Below are 18,298 nucleotides of genomic sequence, written 5' to 3'. Positions count from 1 at the left end.
CTCTCTCTGTGTCTCTCATGAATAAATGAAGTCTTTAAAAAATAATACATCAGCCAGACTCTACAGACTATGCTCTAAATCATTATCACATTATTTCAAACTCAAGATTTCTTTAACCTCCAGTATGTATATTTTATGATATGAAAGCCTCAGATTAAATATTAATACTAGGAATATTTCATTTCCTTCTTTAATAAATCATAAAATATTATTTAACATTACCATTTATTGAGCACATATTTATAAGGCAGTGAGCTAAGCACTTTGCTTCAATTATTTCATCAAATCCACAAAAACTCAATGAATTTTTTACAGTCTCCCCCCTTATCCATGGGGATTTGTTCTAAGACCTCCAGTGGATGCCTGAAACCATGGGTAATACTGAACCCTACATCTACTATGTTTTCCCCTATCACCTATGGTAAAGTTCAATGTATAAGAGATTAATAACAACAAATCATAAAATAGAGCAATTATAACAGTATTTTGAAATAAAGTTATGTGAATGTGGTTTCTCTTTCAAAATATCTTATTACACTGTACTCACCTTTCTTACAATGTGAGATGACAAAATGTCTACAAGATGAGATCAAGCGAGGTGAGTGAGGTAGGCACAGTGGTGATGTAGCATTAGGTGACTATTGACCTTCCACCGATTTGGCAGAAGGAGGATCATCTGCTTCCGGGACCTTCAGTAACTGAACTACAGAAAGCAAAACTGCAGATGCTGAACTCCTTTTTTCTACATTTTATGAGTACAGGATCTGAGGCTCAGAGGGGTTGAAGCTCCCCAGAGCCATTTGACTAGTGTCAGAGCCCAGATTAAAACACAGCAGCTCTGATTCTGAGGCTGACACTGTGAGCCACTTTTTAAATGCTGTGCATTAACTGAAACGTGCATTAACTGAAATGGATCCTTACTCTAATCTGCTCATATTGAAAGCTCTAATTAAATAAGATTAACTGAAATATTAGATAAAGAAGACATTTCACCAACATTCAGCATATAGTGAGTACCTATTTTCTGTTTCTAGCAAGGACAGAATCAAAAACGAGAAAAAGAAATGCAGGGAGAGAAGGAAACTAATATTTATTGCACACAACCACGTGCCAGCCAATATTCTAGGTGGTATGCGTGCACTGTCACTTAATAGTCACAATAACATTTTGAGGGTAGTGTCCTTTTTTATCTCTATTTGGGGAGGGAGGGAACAAGACTAAGAGAAATCTCACAAGCTACCTAAGGTGTAGCTAGTAAATAGGCTGGGATTCAAATTCAGATTAGTTAGCACATTCCACTATACTACAAAATGTGTAACTGGGCTTACACTGTTCCACGTGGAATTTTGACCTGCTATAGAAAATGTCTTCCCAGTGGTAGTAAAACAGAAGCATAACCAACTCAGATGGGAGAATGGTGAGCTGAGAAACTTCCTACATTGACTGGGAAATAAATAAGAATTAGTAGACAATGGGAAAAAGAGGGGGAAGAAATAGCTGCCGCTATAATAAACATTGCAGTCAAGAGAATTAGACCTTCCAACTGAGAGACCCTGGCCTTATTCTGGGCCATCTTGAAGTGGGAATGTAGAAAAAAACAAACCATAGGTAAAAATAAAGTAGAGCCTGTTGGGGGTGCGGTGGGATGGAAAGCCCAAAGGGAACCACAAGTTATGAAAAAGGAGAAAGTAAAAAATTTCCTAGGTATTAGCAACGTTCTGAAAACTTTGATCAAGAGGCAACAGGAGGGATCCCTGGGTGGCGCAGCGGTTTGGCGCCTGCCTTTGGCCCAGGGCGCGATCCTGGAGACCCGGGATCGAATCCCACATCGGGCTCCCGGTGCATGGAGCCTGCTTCTCCCTCTGCTTATGCCTCTACCTCTCTCTCTTTCTCTCTCTGTGACTATCATAAATAAATAAAAATTAAAAAAAAAAGAGGCAACAGGATAAGCCAAGAAGCAGGCTTTGGGAAACCTAGGGGAAAAAAAGGAAGGTTTCCTCTGAGGAGGTAATAGCCAGAGCAAAGAAGGAGCTGCTGACCTAGTGTCTATGGTAGAAATAGTACCAAGCTTAGTGGGGATAAATCCAAAAGACTTAGGTACTAGGTGGAAGGGAGAAATCATGAGTTTGAAAAACATTTTAACATGGAAAAATATTAGAATCATTGAGGAATATATGAAATTGTTCTTTGCTAACAACTTGGAATTATTTTAAAATGGAGTGAAAGAGGTAAATTGATACAGTTTTATAGTATAACATGTAAATGGTCCTTTAAAAAACTGGTGAATAGAGGGGCACCTGGGTGGCTCAGTCCGTTGAGCATCTGCCTTCAGCACAGGTCATCTCAGGGTCCTGCATCAGGGGCTCCCTCCTCAATGGGGAGCCTGCTTCTCCTTCTCCCTCTGTCACTTCCCCTACTTGTTCTGTCTCTGTCAAATAAATAAAATCTTAAGAAAAAAAATGTTTTTAAGTGGTGAATAAAAATAGAAAAATGTGAAGTATAAAATTAAATTGGGAAGAAATAGAATTAAATTAACCCTTAGCGATATTACTGGAATGGAGAAGAGTCACTATATGGCATAAATAATTGGCTCTCGTACTCCAGTTACTGAGAGGCGAAATAAACAGAAGTTAGGAGTTTGGACACTCTGGTCGGATTTCTGAGCTAGAAGCATGGTTCTACACCTCGTAGCTATGTGACCTTAGATAAGTAGTCTAATGTATGTTTGGACAGTTTTCTTAATGTTAAAAGGGATGATAAAGGGGGTGATGGGGCACCTGGGTGGCTCAGTGAGTTAAGCAGCTACCTTTGGCTTGGGTCATGATCTCAGGGTCCTGAGATGGAGCCCTTGTAGGGCTTCCTACTCAGTAGGGAGTTGGCTTTTCCCTCTCCTTCTGCCACTCTCTCCTCACCACCCCCACTCTTGCTTGTGCCTGCTCTCTCTCTCTCTCTCTCTCAAATAAATGAAAAGTCTTTAAGGGGGATTGATAAATAATGTATATAAAGTGGTACTCAATATTCTTAATATCAAAAAACATGTTAAATTTAGGTTTAAAATTTTTTAAAAGTTACTTTAAGAGTTTCTTGATCTGTTTCTTAATCTATGAAGACATACATTTACCTCCCTGAATTTTTTTCTTCCAAGATTGCTTTCAGTAAGTTAATGTTTTTAACCATTTCTTTTTGTATTCTTTCCTACTCAGACATGACTGTAGCTCATCAGTTTCTGCCTTGGAAATAAATCTCTTTTTTCTTTTCATCTATTAGTCTCCAGATTACTGCATTCTCTCTTCTGTATCTAAATGACTTAGTTGGATGACTATTGCATAAGAACTTGAAGAAGAAAGAATATTAAAACTAACCGAAATTATCTTTATTTAGTTTTTAAATTTTAACAGTATTTTTATAATACTATTTATTTAGTTTTAATAAATATTTTCCATGAAATTCTCATTAATAAGGAAAATGATTAAAAAATTAAACTATGTGATTATAGCAATATATGAAATGCACCCAATAGTGATATATTTAAAAGGATTTATTTGCTTTTAGATACAGGTTTACTTAAAGATTTCTCTCAAGGAGGCACATCAGAAGATAAACTTCACATTCTTGCTCAACAGCAATATGAACAGCTAACACATGCAATGAAATGTAAGTTTATTAATCAGTGCAATCTTAAAATATGTTGTGAATCTTAGAAACATTAATACTTCATTTATCTATTATAATCAGGTTAATGAGTTGTGACCGTAAGTGAATTTTCCAAAATAGTCTTAGTGCCTTCCAATATCAAAATATTTATTTTTACCACTTCAGTCTGTCTTAAAAATAGATGCTGTGCTATCATTTGTAGCATAGGTTAGCAAGCATAATGAACAGTTTCCTAATGCTGAAGTAAAAAAATTATGTACATCTATTATGGAACAGTTTTGTTTATTTCTTTTCTTTGGCTTTTTACTTGATGTAATTTTTCTGTTGTCATTGTACCTGCCCATAATAACTATTCTACAATTCAAATTTTAATCAAATTCTTATGTCTCTTAGTACTAAATAGAGAATAGAGAAAAGCAATTACAAATAAAGCCTAGATTTCTTTATTTTAACCCTGAGTAACTAAGCTCTTTAGGTATTTGTGGTATTGTTTCAATCACTCCATTTAGATTTTGTTTTTTTGTTTTTGTTTTTGTTTTCCATTTAGATTTTGAGGAGCACTGTCCTCAAATGGATATGGATATGAAAAAGAAATCTCTGAGAAATTACATAAACTATTATTAATTCAGTGCATTGTTTATTAAGTGCATACTCTGGGTCAGGCTGGATTTAGGGATATGAGTGTGAATAAATCCTGATCTACAAAGGCTCAAAGATAAATATATAGTTATAGATAATTCATTACATAAAGATAGAACATAAATGAGGTAGAAATAAGGCAAATGGAAAGTACAGAGCCAGTCTGTTGATGCTACTCATAAATATTAATTTGAACACACATATATATATGAGTTCATATATATATGATCTATGAAATAAATGGTTGGAAGATTAGAAAGTTGGTAAAGAATTTTTTGATGCTCTCTCGGATCACATTATTTAAAATTACAATATCATCTGAAACTACCCTCCATCACTGCTTTTTCTCTATAGCACTTACCACCTCCTAAAGATATGATATGATTTAACTATTTGTGTCTTATCATGTTAATAAAACATGGAAAACAAGCTTCCCAGGGGCAAGGATTTTTGTCTGTATATCTTGGATGCCTAGAATAGTGCTTAGCTCATAGTAGGTGCTTGATATGTGTGAATAAATGAGTGCAGATAGTAGTAGTATCTCATTTTACAGAAGAAAAATGAGAGTTTAAGTAATTTTCCCAGGTTCATACAGCAGTTAAGTAAATAACTGGAATTCATATCTAAGTCTGTTTCTAGTTATGTGATATGGCTCATGGGGAGAATGCCTGAAGTATCAAGCTCAGTAGTAGTAGTAGTAGTATTTGTGTTTGTGACTGGCTTGATCACATTGATTGAATTTCCAATTTCCAGACAGATCAATGAAATCAGGAGCTGGTTCTTTAAAAACATTAATCAAGTTGATAAACCCCTACCCAGACTTACCAAAAAGAAAAGAGAAAGGACCCAAATAAATAAAATCACAAATGAAAATAAATAAATAAATAAATAAAAAATAAAATCACAAATGAGAGAGAAGAAATAATAACCAACACTACAGAAATACAATTATAAGAGATATTATGAAAAACTCTATGCCAACAAATTGGGACAACCTAGAAGAAATGGATAAATTCCTAGAAACATATAAACATATAAACTACCAAAACCAAAACAAGAAGAAATAGAAAACTTGAACAGACTGATAACCAACAAAAATCTCCCAACAGGGGTGCCTAGGTGGCTCAGTTGGTTAAGAATCTGACTCTTGATTTCGACTCAGGTCATGATCTCTCAGGGTCCTGGGATTTAGTCTCCAATGGGCTTCCACACTCAGTGGTGAGTCTACTTAAGTATTCTTTCCTTCACCCTCTCCCTCTGCCTCTCCCCACAAACTCCCTCTCTCTCAAACAAATTAAAAAAAATCTTTAAAAAGCAAAATAAAACAGCTCTCTCAGCAAACAAAAGTCCAGGGCCAGATGGCTTCCCAGGGGAATTCTGCTAAACATTTAAAAAAGGGTTAATACCTATTCTCCAACTGTTCCAAAAAATAGAAATGGAAGGAAAACTCCCAAACTCATTATATGGGGCCATTATTACCTTGATTCCAAAACCAGACAAAGGCCCCACTAAAAAGGAGAATTATAGGCTAATAATCCTGATGAACATGGATGCAAAAGTTCTCAACAAAATACTAGCAAATGAAGTCCAACAGTATGTTAAAGGAATCATTTACTACGATCAAGTGGGATTTATTCCTGGGCTGCAAGGGTGGTTCAACATTGGCAAATCAATCAACATGATACACCACATTAATAAAAGAAAGTATAAGAACCATATGATCCTCTCTATAGTTGCAGAAAAAGCATTTGATAAAATCTACATCCATTCATGAAAAAGCCTCAACAAAGTAGGGATAGAGGGAACATACCTCGACTATGAAAAATCCATAGTTAATATCATCCTCAATGATGAAAAACTGAGAACTTTTCCTCTATGGTCAGTAACAAGAGAGGTATGTCCACTGTCACTACTGTTATTTAACATAGTACTGGAAGCCCTAGCCTCAGCAATCAGACAACAAAAAGAAATAAAAGGCATCCAAATCAGCAAGGAGGAAGTCAAGCCTTCACTATTTGCAGATCACACGATACTCTATTTAGAAAACCCAAAAGACTCCACCAAAAAAGTACTAGAACTGATAACATGAATTCAGTAAAGTCACAGGATACAAAATCAATGGACAGAAGTCTGTTGCACTTCTATACACCAATAATGAAACAGCAGAAAGAGAAATCAAGGAATTGATCCCATGTGCAATTGCACCAAAACTGTAAGATACATAGGAATAAAGCTAACTAAAGAGGTAAAAGATCTATACTCTGAACAGTATAAAACACTGGTGAAAGAAATTGAAAGTGACACAAAGAAAAGGAAAAACATTCCATGCTCATGGATTGGGAGAACAAATACTGTTAAGATAAGCAATCTACACGTTTAATGTGATCCCTTTCAAGATACCACCAGCATTTTTCACAGAATTAGAACAAACAATCCTAAAATTTGTAGAAAACCACAAAAGACTGAATAGCCAAAGAAATCTTAAAAAAAGCAAAGCCGGAGGCATCACAATTCTGGACTTCAAGTTATAAAGCTGTAATGGTCGAGACAGTATGGTACTGGCACAAAAACAGACACATAGACCCATGAAACAGAACAGAAAACCTGGAAATGGACCCACAACTAATCTTCAATAAAGAAAGAAAGAATATCCAGTAGGAAAAAGTCTCTTCAACAAATGGTGTTGGGAAAACTGGACAGCAACATACAAAAGAATGAAACTGGACCACTTTCTTACACCATACACAAAAATAAGTTCAAAATGGATTAAAGACCTAAATGTGAGACAAGAACCCATCAAAATCCTAGAGGAGAACACAGGCAGCAACCTCTTTGACCTCAGCTACAGCAACTTCTTGCTAAACATGTCTTTAAAGGCAAGGGAAACAAAAGCAAAAATGAACTATTGAGACTTCATCAAGATAAAAAGCTTTTGCACAGCAAAGGAAACAGTCAACCAAACTAAAAGGCAAGCTCCAGAGTGGGAGAAGATATTTGCAAATAATATATATCCAATAAAGGTTTAGTAACCACAATTTATAAAGAACTTATCAAAGTCAACACCCAAAACCAAATAATCCAGTTAAGAAGGCAGAAGACTTGAATACGTTTTTCCAAAGAAGACATCCAGATGGTTAACGGGCACTTGAAAAGATGCTCAACATTATTCATCAATAGAGAAATACAAATCAAAACAACAATGAGATACCACCTCACACCAGTCAGAATGGCTACACAGGAAACAGTAGGTGTTGGTGAGGATGTGGAGAAAGGGGAACCCTCCGAATGCTGGTGGTGGGAGTGCAAACTGGTGCAACCACTCTGGAATGTAGTATGGAGGTTCCTCAAAAAGTTAAAAATAGAACTACCCTATGATCCAGTAATTGCACTACTAGGTATTTACCCAAAGGATACAAAAATACTGATCCCAAGGGATACATGCAGCCTGGTGTTTATGGCAGCATTATCAACAAAAGCCAAATTATGGAAAGAGCCCATTTGTCCATCGACTGATGAGTGGATAAAGAAGGGGTGGTATACACACACACACACACACACACACACACAATGGAATGTAGGCAGCCATGAAAAGGAATGAAATACTGCCATTTGCAACAATGTGAATGGAACTAGAGAGTAAATGAAGTCAGAGAAAGACAAATACCATATGATTCTACTCATATGTGGAATTTAAGAAACAAAACAGATGAACATAGGGTGAAAAAGAGAGAGGCAAACCGGAAAGCAGACTCTTAACTATAGAGAACAAGCTGGAAGGGAGGTGGATGGGGGATGGGTTAAATGGATGATGAGTAATTAAGGAGTGTACTTGTTGGGATGAGCACTGGATGTTGTATGTAAGTGATGAATCACTAAATTCTATACCTGAAACTTTTAAAATTTTTTTTTTTATTTATTTATGATAGTCACAGAGAGAGAGAGAGAGAGAGAGGCAGAGACACAGGCAGAGGGAGAAGCAGGCTCCATGCACTGGGAGCCTGATGTGGGATTCGATCCTGGGTCTCCAGGATCGCGCCCTGGGCCAAAGGCAGGCGCCAAACCGCTGCGCCACCCAGGGATCCTATACCTGAAACTTTTAATATTATACTGTATGTTAACTAACTGGGATTTATTTATTTTTTCTAACTGGGATTTAAATAAAAACTTAAAAAAAAAAGAATTTTCAATTTCTATACAATCCAGTTAGATTTACTTTACTTATTGGCCACAGATTTACATTATTAATGTGTGCTTTAAAGGGAAATCATGCAAGCATTTATGGAAATCATCCCTTTCACAACCATGTGGTAGTAGTATCAAATAGATGTTTGGAAATATAAATCTGTTTAGGATTGTTAATAGGGTCATTATTATTAATTACACCTTCTTTATAGTTACTAAAGCTCAAGCAGTCGTTTATTGCACATGTTCAGTTTATCCAGAAGAAAATGAAGCTGTTGTTAAAAAAGCACTGGAATTTCAGGACCTGGGGAATAAAGTACAGCCTTATAGGTAAGAAAGGAAAGGATCGTTTTGAATTCAAATATTTCTGAGAGTGAATGATTATGATTCTCTAAGTTATGTGAAGACATTCCACATCCTTTTCGTTATACTTTAACATGACCAAATAAGCTAACTTCTTACAACTATAATGTAAATTCTGTAGAGCCTTTACAATGGCTTGGCATGAGCATTCTCTTGTACTACTAAAAATTCTTTTTTGTTGTTAGTAAAGCTAAAGGCATTTTCACTTTGAGTTGATTGGTTTTTGGATTAAATTGGGTCTAAATATTTATATCCCGAGTTTTATATACATGTATGCCTCAGTACAAGAAAAATAAGTATATAAAAAAACCTTAGGAAGGAGATAGAAAATTATTTAATTGGATGTTTATTATCTGAAAACACATTTCTTAGCCCCTTGTAGCCTTTGTCCCTCACAAAGACGGAGGTAAAAATGGCCTAAATAATTCAAGTAGATTCTGGGTTAAATGCTACAGGGAAGTAGGCGTAGAGGGGAAGAGCACTATTCCATCTGAACTGTGGACATCAAAATAAAGAGTAGATCTAAAAATACATGGCACCAATTAGTTCTTCAAGACTGTATGATAGGTATTTTAAAACATGTCTTCTATTTTTTACTTATTTGTCATGTTCAGAACTTTCCCTTTAATTCTTACAGAAGGTTCTTAACATGCATATGGTTTGCTCCTTCCTTTTAACTTGATATCTTTTCCTTTGCGGTTCACAAGTGGATATGTTAATTATGCTTGTATTTTCCTTCTTAGTGAACTTTACTTCCTTACGTAGTAGTAGCTCCTATTGGTGGCTAAGGGCCAACCTCCTGTTCTGATAGCTTCCCAACACTGCATTAGCTAAATCACCATCTAGTGGCAAAGAGAATTATTGCGGGTATATAACCAAATTCGTAATGTGAACGATTTTGTCTGTCAGGGATGTTTTCTACGACTATACTATGGCAAAAATGGAGAAACATCTGCATTTTATTTCATTAGATTTTATTTCAGGTAAGCCATGATGAATGATTAATCCATGATATGGTATAAAAGACACAGGTAATATTTAAAGACATGAAGATAGAATAATGTGGGTTTTGGGCTAAAATTGGAGAGTAAATATATATTCAAGAGATTTAACTACTTGCTAAGGATGCTGTTGAAAGAGCTTATGAATTGCTTAAGGAAGTATACTGTATGGCTTTTGAGAATCATTTCTTAATTCCCAAAGTAGGAGAATTTAGGTCTGAAAGCAGTATTATATGCCATTGAATCTAATCACCTGTTGTTTAAATTTCCTTTTAATATTCCAAAAATAGCTAATTTTTGGACTTTAGCTATCATGATACTTGCCTTGGGTTTATGCTACTTTCCCCGCCTCATTCTCTACTGTAAAAACTTCAAACATTACAGAAATACCAAATTTTAAAAAAATGAATTTTTCTAAATTCCAGGCTCTTAAAAATAATCATGTTAACAGTTTAATGTGTAATCTTTCAGGTTTTCAGGAACCAAAAGTTGTGGACATTTTAAATTGTAATTGGTCTTCTCAAATTACTCACCAAAATATACACTCTTATTAATCTATTTCTCCACAGCTTCACCAATGCTGTGTTTTATCAGACTTAAATCTTTACCAATCTAATTAATTTCCATTTCTCCGTGAATGAGGTTGGGCACTTTTGCAGTTACTGACTGGCAGTGTAGTGTTGAAGGTTTCAGAGCCATAGTCTTCAAACATTTTTGTTCAAATACTCCCTACCATTTTTTAAATAACTGTGATCTTTTTCCGTTTTAAAGTTGACATCTGGGGGATCCCTGGGTGGCGCAGTGGTTTGGCGCCTGCCTTTGGCCCAGGGCGCGATCCTGGAGACCCAGGATCGAGTCCCACATCGGGCTCCCGGTGCATGGAGCCTGCTTCTCCCTCTGCCTGTGTCTCTGCCTCTCTCTCTCTCTGTGACTATCATAAATAAATAAAAATTAAAAAAATAAAATAAAGTTGACATCTAATATTTTTCATCATAAATTTAAATAATTGCAGAATATTTCTGGAATATTATATTACATGGGATTTAAGTATATTTCTGTTAAATCTTTGGAGCTGCACATTTATCTTACTTAATTTGTGGAAAAATATATCATCTGTTACCTGTTTTACAAAACTAGTTCTCATTGCTAAAACCAAATTAACCTCATCAGGAAAAGTCTGACTTTATTAATTTAAATAAACATGTTAATATGCCTGTGTGATTTATTTCTAATTATAATTCAAAGATAGAAATAAGGAAGGAGAGAGAAGGGGAGGGAAGGAGAGGGAGGACAGGAAGGGAGTGAGAAGGGGAGGGGGGCAGGAAGCAAGAAGTTATTTCAAGAACAGAGCTTTGGTAAGAGTTTGGAACCCTCTTCAAGATTTCTTACCTAAACTCTGTTTTGCATTGGGAGAGGAAAACCAGTCTTGAGTTGTCTTTTTGTTAGCCCCCTAGAGATTTTAACATCCTGGGACAGTGCACTAAGATGAGATAGGTGCCTATTTTTGTTGTGTGAGAAAGGTGTTGTGAAAGGAGAAGAAGGAGAAGTAGCTGTAACATGGGTTACGATATTATCTACCTTAATGGATCATTATGGAGATTGAATATATTAATATGTTGATACATAAATGTTCAATAAATGTTCATTGTTATGGTTATTGCTATTAATTTGCAAGTTGTCTGCTTGTGTTCTTTACCATTTTTCAACTGTATTATTCATCTTTTTCTTTTTATATGTTTTATTGTATATTACATATATTAACTTTTTCATATAAATTACAAATAGTTTTTAGATTATCTCTTAAATATTTAAAAAATGTTAATTCCAGTATAGTAAACATACAATGCTATATTCATTTCAGATATATGATAGAGTGATCGAACAATTCTATACCTTACTCAGTGAACATCATGATAAGTATACTCTTAATCCCCTTCACTATTTCCCCTAACTCCCCACTCACCTCCCCTCTGGTAACCACCAGTTTGTTCACTATACTGAAGAGTCTGTTTCTTGGCTTGCCTTTCTTTTTCCCTTTGCTTGCTTGTTTTGTTTCTTCAATTCCACATACGAGTGAATTTGTATGGCATTTTCTTTCTCTGACTGACTTATTTCACTTAGCATTATACTCTTTAGCTCTATCCATGTCATTGCCAATGGCAAGATTTCATTCTTTTTTATGACTGAATAATATTCCATTGTGTGTGTGTGTGTGTGTGTGTGTGTGTGTGTAGCTTCTGTATCCATTCCTCAAGCAATGGACATTTGAATTGTTTCCATATTTTGGCTATTGTAAATAGTGCTCCTATAAATAGAGGGGTGCACTGTATCCCTTGGAATTAGTGTTTTTGTATTCTTTGGGTAAATACCAAGTAGTGAGATTGCTTCATCCTAGGGTAGTTCTATTTTTAACTTTTTGAGGATCCTCAAAAGCCACTTTTCCAGTGTCTGCATCAGTTTTCTTTTTCTTTATTTTAAAAAAGATTTTATTTATTTATTCATGAGAGACGCAGAGACACAGGCAGAGGGAGAAGCAGGCTCCATGCAGGGAGCCCAACATGGGACTCGATCCTGGGTCTCCAGGATCACGCCCTGGGCTGAAGGCAGTGCTAAACCGCTGAGCCACCCAGCTGCCCGGTTTGCTTTTTCCACCAACAGTGCATGAGTATTCCTTTTTCTCCATATTCTCGCCAACACTTGTTTCTTGTGTTGTTGATTTTTAGCCATTTTGACTGGTTGATGTGCTATCTCATTGTAGTTTTGATTTGCATTTCCCTGATGATAAGTGATGATGACCATCTTTTCATGTGTCTGTTGGCCATATGGATGTCTTCTTTGGAGAAATGTCTTTTCTTGTCTTCCGCCCATTTTTAAATTGGATTATTCAGATTTGGGGTGTTGGGTTTTATAAGTTCTTTATATAATCTTGGATACTAACCCTTTACTGGATACGTCATTTGCAAATATCATCTCCCATTCCTCAGGTCGCCTTTTAGTTATGTTGATTGTTTCCTTTGCTGTGCAGAAGCTTTTTATTTTAATGTAATCCCAATAGCTTATTTTTGCTTTTGCTTTCCTTGACTTAGGGGATCTATTTAGAAAAAACTTGCTACACCTGATGTCAGAGAAATTAGTGCCTATGCTCTTTACTAAGATTCTTATGGTTTCAGGTCTCACAGATGGGTCTTTAATCTATTTTGTACTTATTTTTGTGTATGATGTAAAAAAGTGATCCAATTTCATTCTTTTGCATGTGGCTGACCAGTTTTCCCAACACTACTTGTTAAAGAGACTGTCTTTTTCCCATTGGATATTCTTTCCTGCTTTGTCAAAGATAAATTGTCCATATAATTGTGGGTTTATTTCTGGATTTTCTATTCTGTTCTGTTAATCTATGTATCTGTTTTTGTGCCAGTACTATACTATTTTGATCACCACAGCTTTGAAATACATATTGAAGTCTGGAATTATGATGCCTCCAGCTTTGCTTTTTTTTTTTTTTTAAAGATTTTATTTATTTATTCACGAGACACACAGAGAGAGAGGCAGAGACACAGGCAGAGAGAGGAGAAGCAGGCTACCTGCACGGAGCCCGATGCGGGACTCGATCCCAGGACTCTAGGATCATGCCCTGGGCCAAAAGCAGACGCTCAACCACTGAGCCACCCAGGCGTCCCATCTTTGCTTTTTTTTAAAGATTGCTGTGGCTGTTCGGGGTCTTTTGTGGTTCCCTACAAATTTAAGGATTGTTTGTTCTAGTTCTATGACAAATGCTGATGGTATTTTGATAGATATTGCATTAAATGTGTGGATTGCTTTGGGTAGTATAGACATTTTAATATTTAACAATTCTCACAATCCTTGAGCATAGAATATCTTTGCATTTCTTTATGTCATCTTCAATTTTTTTTATCAGTGTTTTATAGTTTTTAGAGTACAGGTCTTTTACCTCTTTGGGTTTATACCTAGGCATTATTTTTGGTGCAATTGTAAATGGGATTGTTTTCTTAATTTCTCTTTCTGCTGCTTAATTATTGGCGTATAGAAATGCAACAGATTCCTGTATCTTGATTTGCATCCTGCAACTTTGCTGAATTCATGAATCAGTTTTAGCAGTTTTTTAGTGGAGTCCTATGGGTTTCCTATACATTTGCATGTATGTTATTTGCAAATAGTGAAAGTTTTACTTCTTCCCTGCTGATTTAGATGCCTTTTATGTTGTTGTTGTTGTTGTTGTTGTTGTTCCCTGATTGCTGTGGCTAGGGCTTCCAGTACTATGTTGAATGAAAGTGGTGAGAATGTACATCCTTGTCTTATTTCTGACCTTGGGGAAAAAAGAAAGATTCTCAGTTTTTCCCCACTAAAGATGATATTATCTATGGGTCTTTGATATATGGCCTTTATTATGTTGAGGTATGTTCCCTCCAAACCTACTTTGTTGAGGGTTTTGAGGGTTTTTATCATGAATGGATGTTGTATTCTGCAAATGCTTATTTATTTATTTATTTATTTATTTATTTATTTATTTATTTATTTATTATTATTATTATTTTTTTAAGTAGGCTCACAGCCAGTGTGGAGCCCAACATGGGGCCTGAACTCACAACCTTGAGATCAAGACCTGAGCTGAGATGGAGAGTCAGATGCTTAACTGACTAAGCCACCCAGGCATCCTTCAAATGTTTTTTCTGCATCTACTGAAGTGATCATATGGTTCTTATCCTTTTTTCTATTGATGTGATGTTTCACATTGATTGATTTGGGAATTTTGAACCACTCTTATCACCCAGGAATAAATACATCAGATCGTGGTGAATGATTTCTTAAATGTATTATTGGACTTGATTTGCTAGTATTTTGTTGAGAATTTTGCATCTCTGTTCCTCAGAGATACTGGCCTCTAGTTTTCTTTTTCTGTGGCATCTTTACCTGGTTTTGGCATCAGTGTAATGCTGGACTCATAGAATGAATTTGGAAGTTTTCCTTCCTCTTTTATTTTTTGAAATAATTTAAGAAGAATAGGTACTAACTCTTCTTTAAATGTTTGGCAGAATTCCTATGGGAAGCCACCTGGTCCTGGACTTTCGTTTGTTGAGAGCTTTTTGATTATTGATTCAATTTGTTTGCTGGTAATTGGTCTGTTCAAATTTTCTATTTCTTATTGTTTCAGGTTATATGTTTCTAGGAATTTTTTCATTTCTTCTAGGTTGTCCAACTTGTTGGCATATAGTTTTTCATAATATCCTATTATAATTGGTTGTATTTCTGTGGTGTTGGTTATTAAATCTCCTCTCTCATTTGTGATTTTATTTATCTGGATCCTTTCTCCTTTTTTCTTTGGTAATTCTGGCTAGAGGTCTATCAATTTTATTTATTTCTTTTTTCAAAGAATCAGCTCCTGGTTTCATTGATCTGTTCTATTGGTTTTTAGTTTCTATAACATTTATTTCTGCTCTAATCTTTATTATTTCCTTCCTTCAGTTGGTTTTAGGTTTTGTTTGTTGTTCTTTTTCTAGGTCCTTTGGGTGTAAGGATAGTTGTTTATTTGAGATTTTTCTCGCTTTTGAGGTAGAGCTGTATTGCTATAAACTTCCCTTTTAGAACTGCTTTTGCTGCATCCCAAAGGTTTCGAACCAGTGTGTTTTCATTTTCATTTCTTTCCATGTACTGTTTAATTTTTTCTTTCATTTCTTAGATGAACCATTCATCATTTAGTAGCATGTGATTTAACCTCCATGTATTTGTGGTCTTTCCAGATTTCTTCTTGTTGACTTTTAGTTTCATAGCAGTGGTCAGAAAAGATGCATGGTATTATTTCAGTGTTTTTGAGTTTGTGGAAGCCTGTTTTGTAGCCTAACATGTGATCTATTCAGAAAATGTTGCGTGTGCACTTGAAAAGAATGTGTATTCTGTTTTAGAGTGGACTGTTCTGAATATATCTGTTAAGTCCATCTAGTCCAGGGTGTCATTCAAAGCCATTGTTTGCTTGTTGACTTTCTGTTTAGATAATCTATCCATTGATGTAAATGGGGTGTTAAGGTCCCTTCTATTATTGTATTATTATGAATTAGTTCCTTTAAATTGGTTATTAACTGTTTTATGTATTTGGGTGCTCCCATGTTGGGTGCATAAATATTTACAATTGTTACATCTTCTTGTTGGATTGTTTCCTTTATCATTATACAATGTCCTTCTTTGTCTCTTGTTACAGTTTTGTTTTTTTTTTTTTAAGTCTATTTTGTCTGATACAAGTATTGCTATTCTGGCCTTCTTTTGACATCCATTTGCATGATAAATGTTTCCCCTTCCCTTCCCCTCATTGTCAATCTGCAGATGTGTTTAGGTCTGAAATGAGTCTCTTGTAGGCAGCATATAGGTGGGTCTTGTTTTTTTTTTTTTTTATCCATTCTGTCACCCTGCGTCTTATGATTGGAGCATTTAGTCCATTTACATTCAAAGTAATTATTGATAGATACATATGTATTCCCATTTTATTACTTGTTTTGTGGTTGTTTCTGAAGATTTCCTCTGATCCATCCTTGTTCTCTCTTTCATGAACTGCTGGTTTTCTTTAGTGATATATTTGGATTTCTTTCTCTTTATTCTTTGCCTGTTTATTAGTAGTGTTCTATTTGTGGTTACCCTTAGGTTTGTATATAACTTCTGCATATAGCAGTCTATATTAAGTTGATAGTTGTCTAAGTTTTTTTTTTTTTAAAGATTTTATTTATTTATTCATGAGAGACACAGAGAGAGAGAGGCAGAGACACAAGTAGAGGGAGAAGCCGGCTCCATGCACCAGGAGCCCGACGTGGGATTCGATCCCGGGTCTCCAGGATCGCGCCCTGGGCCAAAGGCAGGCGCTAAACCGCTGCGCCACCCAGGGATCCCGATAGTTGTCTAAGTTTGAACCCATTCTTTTCTCTTCCTCATGTTTTAGGTATATGGTATCATACTTTATATCCTTCTATTTTGTGAGTTCCTTGACTGATTTTTTATAGAATTCATTTTTGCTGCTCTTTTATTTCCTGCCTTCATACTGTCATTTTTGGTCTTTTCTTTCCACTCAAAGTCCTCTTTAATATTTCTTGTAGGGCAGTTTAGTGGTCACAAGCTCCCTTAGGTTTTTTTGGGAAATTCTTTTTTCCCTTCTATTCCAAATGATAGCCTTGCTGGATACAGTATTCTTGCCTGCAAGTTTTTCCCATTTAGTACTTTGAATATATCATGCCACCTCTTTCTGGCTTGGAAAGTTTCTAATGGAAAATCCATCGATAGTTTTATGGGGGTTCCATTGTATGTAACTATCTTCTTTTGTCCTGCTGCTTTTAATATTTTTTTCTTTATTACTATATTTTGCCATCTAAATCATAATATGTCTTGGTAGGGCACCTGGCTGGCTCTGTCAGTAAAGCATGAGACTCTTGATCTTAGGGTTGTGAGTTTCATCCCCATACCGGGTGTGGAGCCTACTTAAGATAAAATTTAAAAAACAATATGTCTTACTGTGGGTCTGCTTCTGTTGATTTTTTTAAAAAAGATTTTATTTATTTATTCATGAGAGACACAGAGAGAAAGAGAGGCAGAGACACAGGCAGAGGGAGAAGCAGGCTCCTCGCAGGGAGTCCGATGTGGGACTCGATCCTGGGTCTCCAGGGTCACGCCTTGGGCTGAAGGTGGCACTAAACTGCTGAGCCACCCGGGCTGCCTGCTTTTGTTGATTTTGTTGGGGGTTCTCTGTACCTCCTAGATCTGGATATCTGTTTCCTTCAGATTAGTGACGTTTTTAGCTATTATTTCTTCAATTTTCTGCCCCCTTTCTCTCTCTTCCTCTTCTGGGACTCCTATAATAAGAATGCTATTATGTTTGATGGAGTCACTGAGTTCCCTAAGTCTATTCTTGTTTTGCATAATTTTTTTCTCTCTTTTGTTCAGCTTACTTCCCATTATTGTCTTCTAGGCCATTATTTTATTACCATGCTTCTCCCAGCCTGCTGTTCATTCCATCAAGCATGTTTCTCATTTCGTTTATTGAACCCTTTATCTCTGCTATGTTATTCCTTATCTCTGTTAATGGTCTCACTGATGTCTTCCCCTCTTTTCTTGTCTAGTGAGTATCCTTATGATCATTGCTTTATTTACTTTATTTATTTTTTATTTTGGGGGTTCCATTTGTTTATTGGTCTCCTGATTACTCCACAGAAGAGTTAAGGTGGGAAGGGGCTTCAGCATCACCCACCTTCCCAGATGGCAAGAGTTTCAAAGCCTGTGCAAGATAGTATAGTCACTGATTCCTGGGATGGTGTGAGCTGTGGGCTTTGAGCTCTCCAGCCCTGGCCTTATGCAATCAAGGTAATGGAGCAATAGCCACTTCCCTAAGCCTGAGTGAGGCAAGGTGCACCCCCACAGACCGTGAAACAGGGTTCAGGATTTCTCTTCTTATAACTGAGAGACCAGAA

At 36.0% G+C, this 18,298-nt stretch overlaps 1 protein-coding gene and 1 long non-coding RNA gene across 4 annotated transcripts in view; one reads left to right on the top strand and one right to left on the bottom strand.

Annotated features, from left to right (window-relative positions):
• The window catches only part of LOC144301769 (uncharacterized), a 116,059-nt gene that overhangs the window by 89,760 nt on the left and 8,001 nt on the right, over positions 1 to 18,298 (bottom strand). The window lies entirely within an intron of this gene.
• The window catches only part of NSUN7 (NOP2/Sun RNA methyltransferase family member 7), a 55,408-nt gene that overhangs the window by 29,304 nt on the left and 7,806 nt on the right, over positions 1 to 18,298 (top strand). Inside the window, exons 9-11 of one of the 2 annotated variants that reach the window (XR_013368464.1) lie at positions 3,553 to 3,654; positions 8,688 to 8,805; positions 9,748 to 9,821. Coding sequence is in view for 1 of the 2 variants with exons in the window: in XM_077878758.1 (XP_077734884.1) it covers positions 3,553 to 3,654; positions 8,688 to 8,805 (220 nt within the window). In the remaining variant the exon portion in view is untranslated. The remainder of the gene's footprint in view (positions 1 to 3,552; positions 3,655 to 8,687; positions 8,806 to 9,747; positions 9,822 to 18,298) is intronic. The other variant, XM_077878758.1, reaches the window with a different exon arrangement.

Source organism: Canis aureus, chromosome 2 (assembly GCF_053574225.1).
Source record: "Canis aureus isolate CA01 chromosome 2, VMU_Caureus_v.1.0, whole genome shotgun sequence".
Classification (NCBI taxonomy): Eukaryota; Metazoa; Chordata; class Mammalia; order Carnivora; family Canidae; genus Canis; species Canis aureus.
This window is presented reverse-complemented; position numbering and strand designations above follow the sequence as displayed.